This window comes from Rhinoderma darwinii, chromosome 2 (genome assembly GCF_050947455.1).
Source record: "Rhinoderma darwinii isolate aRhiDar2 chromosome 2, aRhiDar2.hap1, whole genome shotgun sequence".
Taxonomy (NCBI): domain Eukaryota; kingdom Metazoa; phylum Chordata; class Amphibia; order Anura; family Rhinodermatidae; genus Rhinoderma; species Rhinoderma darwinii.
Window position 1 is genome coordinate 305,746,402 of NC_134688.1, and position 15,224 is coordinate 305,761,625.

The window sequence follows — 15,224 nt, forward strand, 5'->3', positions numbered from 1 at the left end:
CAACTGGACTCTTTATTGCGGCCTCGGTGGCCATCTTGTGCGCCTGTGTCCCCAAAGATCCCAAAAACCTAGGGTTGCTAGGAGTAACAACCTTGGGTAAGAATGGACTTCCATCTAGATTGTCCATACCTGTGACCATAGTGTCCGGCGAGAAAACGCATCAGGTTTCTGCATATCTAGACTCTGGATCCACTGCTAATTTCATCCGTAGAGACCTGGTGGATCTTCTGCAATTACCCACCACCCCACTGGAGAACCCGTTGACTGTTGCTTCAGTGAATGGACTACCTCTGCCAGACCCAGTTATAGCTGTGACCAAGCCGCTGAGGCTACAAGTGGGAGCCCTTCACTCCGAACTTCTGCCTTTCTATGTGCTAACCAAAGCTGTTAACCCTGTGTTGCTGGGTCTGCCTTGGCTCCGACTGCATGCCCCAGTTCTGGACTGGAATTCTGGAGAGGTTCTCCAGTGGGGCCCTGAGTGTCAAGGTCATTGCCTGGTGCAGATTCGGTCGGATCAGCCTTTGATGCCTCGGTCATTGGCAGGATTGCGAGTCATTATGCAGCATCTTCAGAAAGAGAGAGGCGGAGACATTGCCTCCACATCGGGCATATGACTGTCCTATCGAGCTGATTCCTAGTGCATCCCTTCCCCATGGTAGGGTATATCCTCTCTCCTTGCCAGGGACTATGTCCATGTCCGCCTATGTGAAAGAGAACTTTGAGAGGGGCTTCATACGAAAGTCTTCCTCCCCGGTGGGAGCCGAGTTCTTCTTTGTCAAAAAGAAAGATGACTCTCATCGTCCTTGTATCAACTACCGAGGTCTCAACCAGATCATGGTGAAGAATAAATATCCGTTGCCACTGATCTCTGAACTGTTTGATCGTATACGTGGTGCCAAGAGTTTTTCTAAACTAGACCTGCGTGGGGCTTACAACCTAGTCCGGATTCGCCAGGGTGATGAATGGAAGACTGCATTTAACACCCGTGATGGACACTATGAGTATCTAGTAATGTCCTTCGGCCTGTGTAATGCTCACGCGGTCTTCCAGGAGTTTGTGAATTACATTTTCCGTGACCTCCTCTATGTTTGTGTAGTAGATTTTTTCTCCAGATCCTATAACGCACCAGAGACAAGTCTGTCAAGATCTGCTACGGTTAAGAGAGAATCGTGACAACTCTGCTCTACCCTTCCTGGGCTACATCGTCTCGAATTGAGGTCTCGAGATGGATCCTGAGAAGGTAAAGTCTGTTCTGGAATGGCCACGTCCTCAAGTCTTGAGGGCCATACAGCGCTTTCTGGGATTCGCTAATTTTTACATGCAGTTTATTCCAAACTTCTCCTCACTGACTTTTCCCATCTCTAACCTTACTAAGAAGGGTATGAACGCCAAGGTGTGGACTTCTGAGGCAGAGTCCGCATTCAATAGCTTTAAGAGTGCCTTCACTTCAGCCTCTATCATCCATCATCCGGATGTCTCTCTGCAGTTCTCGTTGGAGGTGGACGCATCCTCTGTCAGTGCTGGTGCACTCCCGTTCCAGAGAGGTCCCAAGGGCAAGTCAAGGGTATGTGGATATTTTTCTAAGCTCTTCTCTTCCACAGAACGCAACTACTCGATTGGGGATCGCGAGTTACTGGCCATGAAATTGGACCTGGAAGAATGGAGACATCTACTAGAGGGCGCAGCTCATCCGATCCTGATTTTTACAGACTACAAGAATCTGACCTACCTCCATACGGCCCAACGGCTGAACCCTCGTCAGGCCAGGTGGTCACTGTTCTTTACAAGGTTCCAGTTTGAGCTCCATTATCGCCTGGCCGACAAGAATGTGAGGGCCGATGCCTTGTCCAGGTTTTTTGAGACGGAAGACACCATAGAGAGTCCACAGAACATTATTGATCCATCTTGCATTGTCTCTGTCAATCCCCTGCAAGTTTGGGACATTCCTCCAGGGAGGACTTTTGTGCGCCTGGCTGATCGTGGAAGATTCCTCAGCTGGGGACACTCCTCTAGACTGGAAGGTCACGCGGGGGTCCGTAAGACCCGGGATCTGATTGCTCTTCATTTCTGGTGGCCCACGCTGCCCAAGGACATTATGGACTTAGTTTCTTCCTGTTCTGTATGTGCAGCCAACAAGGCCGCTCACTCAAGACCTGCTGGTCTGCTCCAGCCATTGCCTGTGCCCAATACTCCCTGGCAGCATATAGCTATGGACTTTATTACGGATCTGCCTCTCTCTGCTGGATCCAGTGCTGTCTGGGTGGAGGTGGACCGATTTTCGAAGATGGCCCACTTTGTTCCTCTGACCGGTCTTCCATATGCTCCTCAGCTGTCCATCCAGCATATTGTGTCTGATCGGGGGATTCAGTTTACCTTGAAGTTCTGGAGAGCCCTCTGCGGACTCCTCAGTGTGAAATTGGACTTTTCATCAGCCTACCATCCTCAGTCCAATGGTCAGGTTGAGAGGCTCAATCAGATCTTTTAGAACTACCTACGCCACTTCATTTCCAAGCAGCATGATGACTGGGTGCAGTTGCTCCCATGGGCAGAATTCTCCTACAATAATCACACCAGCGAGTCCACAAGAAATACACCGTTCTTCATTGTTTACGGACAGAACCCACGAATTCCTCACCCGGTGCCCGATACTTCCGAGCTACCAGCGGCTGACTCCGCTTTTAGAGACTTCCTGCAGATCTAGCAGCAGACTCGATCCTCCATACTAATGGCAGTCGACCGCATGAAACAGAAGGCTGACACAAGGAGAAGAGAACCTCCTCAGTTTCTTCCTGGCATGAGGGTTTGGCTGTATTCCAGGAATATTCGACTAAGGGTGCCATCATGCAAATTTGCTCCCAGGTTCCCCGGACCCTTCGAGATCCTACAGCAACCCTGTCACCTATAAGCTTCGGCTGCCTCCTACCCTCAAGATCCCCAACTCCTTCCATGTCTCCCTCCTGAAGCCGGTGGTTCTGAACCGCTACACCAAAACTCCTAGCCCTGAGGTTGCCTCCAGCGGCACTTCAGACACCTTTGAGGTTCAAAAGATCCTGGACACCAAGAGAGTGAGAGGAAATACCTTTTATTTGGTGGATTGGAGGACACTTGGTCCTGAAGAAAGGTCCTGGGAGCCAGAGGAGAACCTCAATGCTCCTGCTCTTCTGAAGAAGTTTCTTTCTCGCTCTGGTCCCAAGAAGAGGGGGTGTAAGAGGGGGGATACTGTAATGTCCGTGGCTGTCGGCTGTCAGCTCCGGTCCCCTCCTGACAGCCGCAGCCACGAGTCGGCAAGCGCTGGCCCCAGCCTCCTCCTCAAGAGACGCCAGTGCTCGCGTCCACTCACCTCAGCCGGTTCACGTAGGGTACACGCACGCTCGTGCCCGCTCTTAAAGGGGCAGCGTGCGCACCGAACCTTTTGATGAACTTTGACCCGTGAGTACCCTGGAATATAAGAGGGGTCCAGCCCCCTGCTTCGATGCCTGAGCGTTGTTGTTGTTCCCTAGTTTGTCTATGTGATGGCCTCCTAGTGTGTTACCTGTTCCTGTACCTGTTCCAGTTCCAGTTCCTTTTCCTAGCATTCCATACCTTCCTGGTCGAGCACTGTGCTGTGCCAAAGACGTGTTGTGCTGTATCCACGTCTGACCTGCTTCACCTCGCCTGACGTCTACCTGCTGCCTAGTCCCAGCCGAGCCTGTCTTGCTGCTGTCTGAGTTGCCACAGGTACCTATACGAACTATAGACATTCACCTGCGCCCTGTTGGCCAGCTGCCTTAGCGCCAAGGCGGTACGGCCCAGTGGGTCCACTGACCCTTTGTGACAGAGGCTGGACAAGGATGTAATATTACCAGTTTACAAAGCATTAGTGCAGCCTCATCTAGAATATGCAGTTCGGTTCTGGGCTTCAGTTCATAGAAAGGATGCCCTGGAGTTGAAAAAATACAAAGAAGAGCAACTAAACTAATAAGGGGCATGGAGAATCTAAGTTATGAGGAAATATTAAAACAATTAAACCTATTTAGCCTTGAAAAGAGACAACGAAGGGGGGGGACGGGACACAATTAACTTATATAAATATATGAATGGCCCATACAAGAAATATAGTGAAAACCTATTCCATGTAAAATCCTCTCAAAAGACAAGGGAGCACTCCCTCCATCTGGAGAAAAAAGGTTCAATCTCCAGAGGCGACAAGCCTTCTTTAGGCTAGATTCACAAGAGCATGGGGAAACTCGAACGTGATAAACGTGACATTTTTCACGCCCGAGGTGCCCTCGTGCGGGTTCCGTTTTCACGGATCCCCATAAACTTAAGTCTATGGAGGGATCCGTGAAAACTGAACAAAATAGGACATGTTCTCTTTTTCAACGGTCTGTGTGAACGACCCCATTGAATTACATAGGTCTATGTGACGTCCGTTGTGTCAATGGCCGTCACATGGACGTATTTAAAGCTTGTGTGAATCAGTGGCCGATGGGCGATCCTCGAGATGCTAATTTTTTAAAATATATTCTCCTAAACTTTTTGTAAACTTTGTATAAATGAAGCAGTGGCCTACCCCACATTTTCCCATCCAGAAGTCTCCTGTTCTTGTTATTCATAATAGTGTATCGTAAGTAATATGATGGGTAAAAGAAGAGCACGCTGGTTGGTAAGATAGCTTCCCTCAGTCTGCAGACATCGAGGGGTTAACGAAAGAATGCCTTCTAACTGAGGGGGCTACGGAGGGGGGAAAGCATAACAGTGGGCTTTGGTCTAATTACCTATTGGTCCCCCTTATTTATCTATAGGTGGGCCCACCGTCCCATATTTTGTCTTTTCTTATAAAAATTTTGTTGAGAATTTTGGTTATAGGCATGTTTAGCCTATTATATCTCTCACGTTTTGTATGTACAACATTTTTTCTTTCTAATAATTTTGTTTTTCCTTTGTCACAGCTTTGGCGGAGAGAGCATTGTTTAGGATACATGGGTCATCTAAATAAACATCTTCAAACATGTCAACCGCAAGTGCAGTGGCTGATATTTGAGATGACCAATTTATTTATTGACTCTTCTAAACTTTTTGTAAACTTTGTATAAATAAAGCTGTGTCCTACCCCACATTTTTCTATCAAGAAGACTTCTGTTGTTGTTATTCATATTAGTGTATTGTAAGTAATATGATGGGCAAAAAAAGAGCATGCTGGTTGGTAAGATAGCTTCCCTCAGACATGCCATTCAATTAGAAATTTCTGCAATATTTGTCCCATTCATGGGGTTGTCAAAAATCCATGTACATGTTGCAAAAACAAGCCCATTCAGATGCAAGAAACTGACTTTTAGGCCCAGTTAGCACCACACAGGGTTTTTTTTACGTTGATTTTGACGCGGAAACCGCATTGGAATCAGAGCTAAAAATGGCCGAGGTGTTTTCTTTCCACGGCGGTTTTTGGGCGATCACGGTAAAAAAAAGGGACATGCTCTTTCTTGCCGCGGTTCCGCCTCTGACCCCCCACTGAAATCTGTGGAAGGTAGAGAAAGCATTTTTCGTGCCCTTTTTTGCCCGCGTGGCTCAATGGCCATAGGCGAAAAACACAGCAAGAATTGCGGCAAGAATTTGAATGCAGGTCAAAATTGAAGAACTGAATGAATTTTGAGGCAGATGTTTCTGCCTGCAAAAAAACTCATAAACAAGACCTTAGTTGTAGAAATTTCTGCAACAAATCTGCCGCGTCTCAACATCCCCTAAAGCCGGATTCCAGGGGATCATGCAGCGTATACGACCTAGTGGTATGGTGACATTGTGGTGCGGTTTTTCTGAAGGAATTTCCGCTGCATAAAAAAGCGCTCATACTTACCCCCTCCCTCCTTTGACGTCCACTCCGGCCTCCTACGATGACATTGCATGGCCATGGCCATTGCAGACCATGTGATGCTACAGCCTGTCATTGGCTGCAGCGATCACATGGGATGAAACGTCATCCCAGGAGTTCGGACTGCAGGAAGAAGGAGAGCGCTCTGGGTAAATATGATTTTTATTTTCTTTCCCGAGTTGCGATTTTTATGGCGTAATCGCTGCGATTACGCTGCAAAAGTCGCAACACTAGGCTTTCTGTTGCGGGTTTTGCATCCCCATTGAATTCAATGGGGAAGACCTGCAACACAAAATCATCAAAAATGCAGGATTAAATTCCGCACCACATGTACATTTATTAACGTTTGCGCTGCATTTTTTTCCACAGCGTGGGCATGACATTTTCGAAATCCCATCCACTTTGCTGCTACTGTAAATGCTGCGGAATTTCCGCACATAATTCCGTTGCGGAAATTCCACAGCGTTTACTCTAAATGGGAAACCGGCCTATTGCCACAATCAGACGTAGAAACAGCAGTTTACAGTGCAATACATATGGGTTGTTTTTTTTTAAACCCTAACCACGCGTAATGGAAAAAAATCAGAGCATGATGCAGATTTTCAAATCTGCAGCATGCCCATTCTTTTGCGAAAATGGAGCAAATTTGGAGTGCAGATTTCACACTTTACAATGCATAGGGTGTAATCCGTTGCAAATCAAAGGCAAAATCTGCGGGTAACATAGTACAAAATCTGCAGTGGAAAATAAGTCGGTTACATGTTGACTAACCCTTGAATTGAAGTAATTTCAAATAATTGTACCTTCTCTGTGTCCTCCTTCTTCACAGACTTCAAGTTAGCACGAAGATCCATAGAGACCTTGTGTTTTGAGCCAAGTAATGCACGGAGCATAGCATCAGCTGATACTCTCACTCTACGTAATGCTGGTCTTTTAAACTTCCCACGCAAATCTAGCACTTTCATCTTCAGATCTTGAATCTACCAGAGAAAATATTACCATAAATTTAAACATTTAAAAATTGCTCATGCACCAATATGTATGTATTGTTTTCAGCAATGGACAGTTTAAAAAATAAATCCTTTCCAATAAGGGAAGTCAGAAACTTCTTAAAATTTATTTGAACAGTTAAAGAGAACCTGTCACCTGCCCAAAAAACTGCAGCTTACATCTGAGTTAGATTGCAGGCACCTCACAGATTCTGCTGCTTTTAATTTTTTTCTTCTAGCCCTAAGGCCGGGTTTACACGAGCGTGTGCGGTTTGCGCATGTAAAAAACGCGGCGTTTTGCATGCACAAAAGGCACTTAACAGCTCCGTGTGTCAGCCCCGTATGATGCGCGGCTGCGTGATTTTCGCGTAGCCGCCATCATTATGACACTCCGTTTGGATGTTTGTAAACAAAAAAGCATGTGGTGCTTTTCTGTTTACATCCATAGTTTGACAGCTGTTGCGCGAATCACGCTTGTCCCACGGAAGTGCTTCCGTGTGGCATGCGTGATTTTCACTCACCCATTGACTTCAATGGGTGCGTGATGGGCGAACAACGCACAAATATAGGACATGTCGTAAGTTTTACGCAACAGACTCACGTTGTGCAAAAATCACGGACTGTCTGCACGGCCCCATAGACTAACATAGGTCCGTACGACGCGCGTGAAAATCACACGCGTCGCACGGACGTATAACACGCTCGTGTAAATGAGCCCTAACCGTTGCTGAGATATCGGTGCCGTTAGTTTTGGTGCCCGATATGCAAATCAGGCCTTTGACTGTCAAGTGGGTGGGTAACACCTGTCACTTGATAAGGAGTAACCGCCTACTTGACAGTCAAATGCCTCATTTGCATATCGGACACCAGAACTAACGGCCTTTATATCTCAGGAACGATGGGGGCCAGAAGAAAAAAATAAAGCGCATCAGAATCTGTGAGGCCCTTAAAATCTAAGGTCCCATTCACTCGAACGTGAATAACATCTGTGTGCTGCGCATGGAAATCACGCGCAGCACACGGACCCATTAATTTCAATGGGGCCGTGCACACATGGGTGTGTTTTCACGCAGCAGGAGTCTGCTGCGTGAAACTCACTGCATGTCCTATATTGGTATGTTTTCACGCACCTACGTGCCCATTAAAGTCAATGGGTGCGTGAAAACCGTGCACCACACACGGATGTACACCCGTGTGCGGTGCGTGATTTGAACATCAATTCAATTGAAAATAATAGTAAAAAAAATATGTGCTTTGCAAGTGCGTGAATAACGCATGCCACTCGCAAAGCACACTGATGTTTAACGCAACACACACGGAAAAGATTCAGGCACGTTTTTCACGAACGTGAATTTGATACGCTCGTGGGAATGTAGCCTAACAGATATCAACTGCAATTTTTTGGGCAGGTGAAAGGTCCTCTTTAAATTACTAGTATGCACTGAACAAAAATGTTTGGTACACTTGATGGATTATATGTTTCAAAGTTGCTCGAATCTTTGATTTGTTTCTGCATTTTTGTTTTTACTTTATGTATGGTGAATGTTTGATAACATGTTTTTTTTTTTACTAACAATTGTATCAACTGTAGGGTGTTTTTGAGGAATATCCAGGTACTAGAAAACCTGACCCAAAGTCCATCCCCCTTACTGTGTAGTTCTTATGTTCAGTACAATAGCTTCAGTGCTAACATTTTTTAGACAGTGTAAACTTAGACAAGACAGTCAGAAAATGCACCAAATTGACCAAAGTGTTGAATGCTGCATGATAAATTTACCGCTTCTCGCTAGACATTTTTCTTTCCTTATACCACCTACTAGTTGGCTCAGCTTACTCCAGTTTGTCACATTGTATGCCATGCCCCTTTTAGCTAGGCCATGCTCTTTTCTCACCAATCATGCCCCTTGTTGAGCATGTTGAACAAAGTCCCTTAAACAGTTAATAAATGTGGCGCATGGCATGTATGCCAGAATTTTTACTGAATTTGAACCGGAACGCTGGTGCATTTTAAATAGTAAATCTGCCCCAATATATACACTTATTTAGCATCATATGTTTACATTTGCTGGTTTGTAAGTAATCCAGTCATACTTTCTTTTGATAAAATTGGATTACCTCTCTTGTATTATGAAGAACTTTTGCTTCAATGTCATATCTTTCCTCATCAACTATTCCAACTTTTTCATGGAGTTCTCGGCACAACTCCTGTAAAAACAAAATATTATTTAAAGGTGTTCTATATGAAAATAAAAGCAAAACAATTTGCTACTTGACAGCATGTAAGAAGTGATTATAGAAGCACCTGTAATGCTGCCAGTCCCAAACCATGTGTGTTGCTGTGTGGCACCCTCTCACTTAGGTATTTCTGCTTTTCTTCCTGTGTATTTACATGTTCTTGATCCCATGCCTCCTTGGCCTTTGCAAGCATTAAACTCTATGGAGGGAAAGCACAAAATATGTATATTTAATCTTTTTTTTTTTTTAAATAAATATTCATAAGCTTAAAGGCTACGTAAACCTTCGAAGGTAATTTTATTTTTTAATAAAAATGTCAGTGAGTGTGTTTGGTGCAACTTTCAAATTAGTTTTCATTAAAAATTACTCCTACTTTTTGAGATACAGCTGCTCTGTGTCGTGTATTAGAGTACATTCATTCATTTATATGTCAACTTTTTTAAGTCACCATTTTTGTTGATTTTTAAAGCATATTCAATAAAAGTTATTTATTAATATTAGTGAATACCGTATTCCAGTGATTAATTTGTTACAATCCACCAAACATAGCGGAACGGGCTGAGGATGAAATGCTGCAACAAATAGCAAAGGCACCAAATAATGGGGTCTTTATTATAAGGGAATTTTAACTATCCTGACATTAATTGGGACATACAGGCCGCTAGATGTGATAAAAGCTGGAAGTTTTTATACATAATCCAGGACAATTATTTTGTTCAGTTGGTTGATAAACCAACTAGAGAGGATAATGTGCTGGATTTGGTCTTATCTAATAGACCAGACACAATATCAGATGTGGAGGTCCGGGAGCACTTGGGCAATAGTGACCACAATATGGTAAGCTTTAATATAATATTCAATAAAACGGTACGAAAGGGAGCTACAAAAACCTGGAGTTTTAGGAAAAATTCAATTGACTGAGGGAAGCACTTAGTCTTGTTGACTGTGATCATGTAATGGTAAAGCGGAATACTGAAGATAAATGGGGCGTTTATAAAGATATATTACACGAATCGTGTACTAAGTTTATACCCACTAGTAACAAAATGTCTCGAAATAAAGGGAGACCAATATGGATTAATAGGGAATTACTGAATATAATGAGACAAAACCAAAAAGCATTAAAAACATTGAAGGCTGAGGGCTCAGCAAAAGCATTCCAGACTTACAAAGATCTCAATAGGAAATTTAAAAATGAAATCAGGATGGCAAAGTAATCCACAGAAAAACAAATCGTTAATTACATTAACCGCTTCCCGACCGCCCACTGTATATTCACGTCGGCACTTGCTGGGCTCTGTGCAGTGCCGACGTGAATTCACGGTGGGTGTTAAAAGCGCGATCCGGGTGTCTCAGAGTAGCGCTGACACCCGGATCGCGCTGTTATCACCTGCCTCTGTTCCCGGAGATATGATCGGGACCTGATTAGTTCAGGTCCCGGTCATGTGATCGCAGGGAAAGTGTGTTGTAGCAACGAACTGGAAAGTTTGTTGCTATAACAAACTGGAAAGTTTGTTGCTACAACAAACTTTCCCGGGGACCGATTGCAGGTGCTGCAGTCGGTTATATGGCAGAAAAGGGGGCCATATAACATCCCCCGGGTCTGCCATGCACAGCAGCCTATGAGAACCAGCCGGATGTTGGTTCTCATAAGCTTCCTGTCAGTGTGACTCTGAGCGTCACACTGACAGTTTATAATACGTTACACTACCTAGGTAGTGTAATGTATTATAGCAGCGATCAGTGCTGCCAGTCTCCAAGTAAAACAAGTAAAAAGTAAAAAATAAAGTAATAAAAAAGTTTTATAAAAGTGTAAAAACAAGTTATAAAAGTTACAAAAAAAAATAATGCTTTTTTTCCTATAATAAGTCTTTTATTATAGGAAAAAAATGAAAATGTTAAAAAAAGTACACATATTTGGCATCACCGCGTTCGTAACGACCCAAACTATAAAACAATGATATTATTTTTCCCGCACGGTGAACACCGCAAAAAAAATAATTAAAAAACAATGTTAGAATCACTTTTTTTTGGTCATCAACCCTCCCAAAATATAGAATAAAAAGTGATCAAAAAGTCGCATGTACCCCAAAATAGTACCAATAAAAACTACAACCCGTCCCGCAAAAAACACAGCCCTTACACCGCTTTTTTGACGGAAAAATATAAAATTATGGCTCTCAGAATATGGTGATACAAAAAATAAATAATTTGTGATTTTATTGCGCAATCGCCACAAAACATAAAAAACCTATATACATATGGTATCGCCGTAATCGTACCGACCCGCAGAATAAAGTAAAATGTCATTTATACCGCACGGTGAATACTGTAAAAAAAATAAATACAAAAAACATTGTCAGAATTTATGTTTCTTTGTCACTTTGCTTCCAAAAAAATCTAATAAAAAGTGATAAAAAAAAATCACAAGTACCCTAAAATAACACTAATGAAAAGTACAGATTGTCCCGCAACAAATAAGCCCTCACGCAGCTCCGGTGGTGAAAAAATAAAAAAGTTCTGGCTCTCAGAATATGGCGATGCAAAATGTGCAGAGTGTTCCAAAAGCGGATAGGATCGGGCGCCATTTATCAGTGCGACACCGGCCACATATCTGAGAATTATTATTTATGTACCCCATTATTATACCCTCTTATTATGCCCTGATGTACTCTGCCCAATTTACACATACCCCCACATCATAAACTGAAATACCAGCAAAACCCCAAACAGAACAGTTACCAAGCAAAATCTGCGCTCCAAAAGCCAAATGGTGTTCCCTCCCTTCTGAGCCCCACAGCGTGCCCAAACACCAGCTTACGTCCACATATATGACATATTATATCCGGGAGAATCCGCTCAACATTGTATGAGGTATTTGTCTTCAGTGGCACAAACTGGGCACAATATATTGTGCATTAAAATGGCATATCAGTGGAAAATTTTAATTTTCACTTTGCACCATCCGCTGCGCATTAACGCCTTGGCGCACCACGACTTAATAGCATGTCGTGGTGCGAGGGGTTATATATGGAGCGGGCTCATGCGCTGCGCACACGCTCAATATTCTGCAGGTGTCCGCTGTGTATTACAGCTGACACCCGGGACTAACGGACAGGAACAGCGATCGCGCTGTTACAGGAGCCTGTAAAATTACATTATACTGCAATACATTAGTACTGCAGTGTATTGTACCAGCGACCTAATGATCGCTCGTTCCAGTCCCCTAAAGGGACTTTTGGGAGGTTTCCACTGTTTTGGTACCTCAGGGGCTTTGCATATGCGACATGACACCCGAAAACCATTCCAGCTAAATTTGAGCTCCAAAAGCCAAATATTGTTCCTTCCCTCCTGAGTCCTGCCGTGGGTCCAAACAGCAGCTTATTACCACATATGGCGTATTGCTGTAATCAGGACAAATTGCTTTACAAATTTTGGGGTAATTTTTCTCCTTTATTCATTGTAAAAATTAAACATTTCTATGTTTTTTCAGAAAAAAGTAGATTTTCATTTTCACGGCCTAATTCCACTAAATTCAGCAAAAAAACTGTGGGGTCAAAATGCTAACTATACCCCTAGAACAATTCCTTGAGGGGTGTAGTCTTCAAAATGGGGTCAGTTTTGGGGGGATTCCACTGTTTTGCTTACTCCAGGGCGTTGCAAACGCGACATGGCACTGCAAAATAATCCAGCTAAATCTGCGCTTCAAAATCCAAATGGCGCTCCTTCCCTTCTGAGCTCTGCCGTGGGTCCAAACAGCCGTTTAGTACCACATATGGGGTATTGGCGTAAGAAGTAGCTTTACAAGTTCTGGGGTGCTTTTTAATCTTTATTCCTTGCAAATATTATTTTTTTTAAATATTTTTTCAGAAAAAAAGTAGATTTTCACTTTCACAGACAAACTCCAATAAATATAGCAAAATACCTGTGGGGTCAAGATGCTAACTGTACCCCTAGATAAATTCCTTGAGGTGTGTAGTTTCAAAACCGTCTCACTTTTGGGGGATTTCCACTGTTTTGGCACCACAATACCTCTTCAAACCTGACATGGTGCCTAAAATGTATTCTAAAAAAAGGAGGCCCCAAAATCCACTAGGTGCTACTTTGCTTCTGAGGCCTGTGTTTCAGTCCATTATCACACTAGGGCCACATGTTGGATATTTCTAAAAACTGCAGAATCTGGGCAATAAATATTGAGTTGCATTTCTCGGGTAAAACCTTCTGTGTTACAGAAAAAAATGTATTACAAATGAATTTCAGCAAAAAAAATAAAATTTGTACATTTCACCTCTACTTTGCTTTAATTCCTGTGAAGCGCCTAATGGGTTAAGGAACTTTCTGAATGCTATTTTGAATACTTTGAGGGGTGCAGTTTTTAATATGGGGTGATTTATGGGGTCTATCTAGTACATAAGGCCCTCAAAGCCACTTCAGACCTGAACTGGTCCCTGTAAAAATAGCCTTTTGAAATTTTCTTGAAAATGTGAGAAATTGCTGCTAAAGTTCTAAACGTTGTAACGTCCTAGAAAAATAAAATAATGTTCAAAAAACTATGCAAATATAAAGTAGACATATGGAATATATAAAATAGTAACTATTTTGTGTGGTATTACTATCTGTTTTACAAGCAGATACATTTAAAATGAGAAAAATCATAATTTTTGCAAATTTTCTCTAAATTTTGGTGTTTTTCACAAATAAGCAATGAATTTATTGACCAAATTTTTCCACTAACATAAAGTCCAATGTGTCACGAGAAAACAATCTCAGAATCGCTTGGATAGGCAAAACAATTCCAGAGTTATTAACACATAAATTGACACATGTCAGATTTGAGAAAATGGGGCTGGTCATGAAGGTCAAAATTAGCTCGGTTTTGAAAGGGTTAAAATAAATCCCTTTTTTTTTTTTTTTTATAAATATACTAATGTCAAAAAGAAAAAATCTGATAATATTGGCTTTCGTAAAGATGACCATGGGAATATACAGTAATTGTAGAGGACAAAGGGAGGGCTGAGATATTAACCCCTTAATGACCAGCCTATTTTAGACCTTAATGACCAAGCTATTTTTTTACGTTTTTGAATCGTCGCATTCCAAGAGCTATAACGTTTTTATTTTTGCATCGACATAGCTGTATAAGGTCTTGTTTTTTGCGGGACAAGTTGTATTTTTTAATAGCACCATTTTGGGGGACATATTATTTATTGATTAACTTTTATTAACTTTTTTTGGGGGGGAATAGAAAAAACTCTGAAATTTTGCCACTCTTTTTTGCGTCCTAAATCTACGCTGTTTAAATAACACAATAAGTTTATTCAGCGGGTTGTTGCGATTGCAACAATACCAAATTTGTATAGTTTTTGCATGTTTTACTACTTTTACACAGTAAAAACGCTTTTTTTAAAAAATTATTTGTTATTGTGCCTCTATATTTGAAGAGCCGTAACGTTTTTATTTTTTTGCCAATGCAGTTGTATGAGGGCTTTTTTTTATGCGGGAAGACTTGTAGTTTTTATTGGTACCATTTCGGAGTAAATGCGACTTTTTGATCACTTTTTAATCACATTTTTTTAAAGTCAGGATTCACAGAAAACAGCAATTTTTCCGTCGTTTTTTATTTAATTTTTTACGACGTTCACCGTGCGGGTTAAGTAATGTAATAGATTTATAGTCAGGGTCATTACGGACGCGGCGATACCAAATATGTGTAACTTTTTTACTTTATTTTGTTTTTTAATAGTAAAGCATTTTGTAAGGGGAAAAGGTGGGTTTTTCATTTTTTTTTCACATTTTTTTTAATTAACTTTATTAAACTTTTTTTTAAACTTTTTTACTAGTCCCACTAGGGGACTTCACTATGCGATCCTCCGATCGCTATTATAATACACTGCAATACTTTTGTATTGCAGTGTATTACTGCCTGTCCGCTTAAAACGGACAGGTATCTGCTAGGTCATACCACAGGCATGATCTAGCAGGCATTCATTACTGGCAGACCTGGGGACCTTTATTAGGTCCCCGGCTGCCATGGGAGACACAGACACTCGGCGATCTTATCGCCGGGTGTCAGTGGGATGAGAGGGAGCTCTCTCCAAAACCACTCAGATGCGGTGCTCGCTATTGAGCACCGCATCTGAGGGGTTAAACGG

At 42.4% G+C, this 15,224-nt stretch overlaps 1 protein-coding gene across 1 annotated transcript in view; it reads right to left on the reverse strand.

Moving 5' to 3' along the window:
- TNNI1 (troponin I1, slow skeletal type) overlaps positions 1-15,224 on the reverse strand; it is a 72,858-nt gene that overhangs the window by 55,028 nt on the left and 2,606 nt on the right. The window contains exons 2-4 of the mRNA XM_075850622.1: positions 9,140-9,271; positions 8,953-9,042; positions 6,652-6,828 (exon numbers count right to left, since the gene is read on the reverse strand). Of these exons, the coding sequence (XP_075706737.1) occupies positions 6,652-6,828; positions 8,953-9,042; positions 9,140-9,265 (393 nt within the window). The 5' untranslated portion in view covers positions 9,266-9,271. The remainder of the gene's footprint in view (positions 1-6,651; positions 6,829-8,952; positions 9,043-9,139; positions 9,272-15,224) is intronic.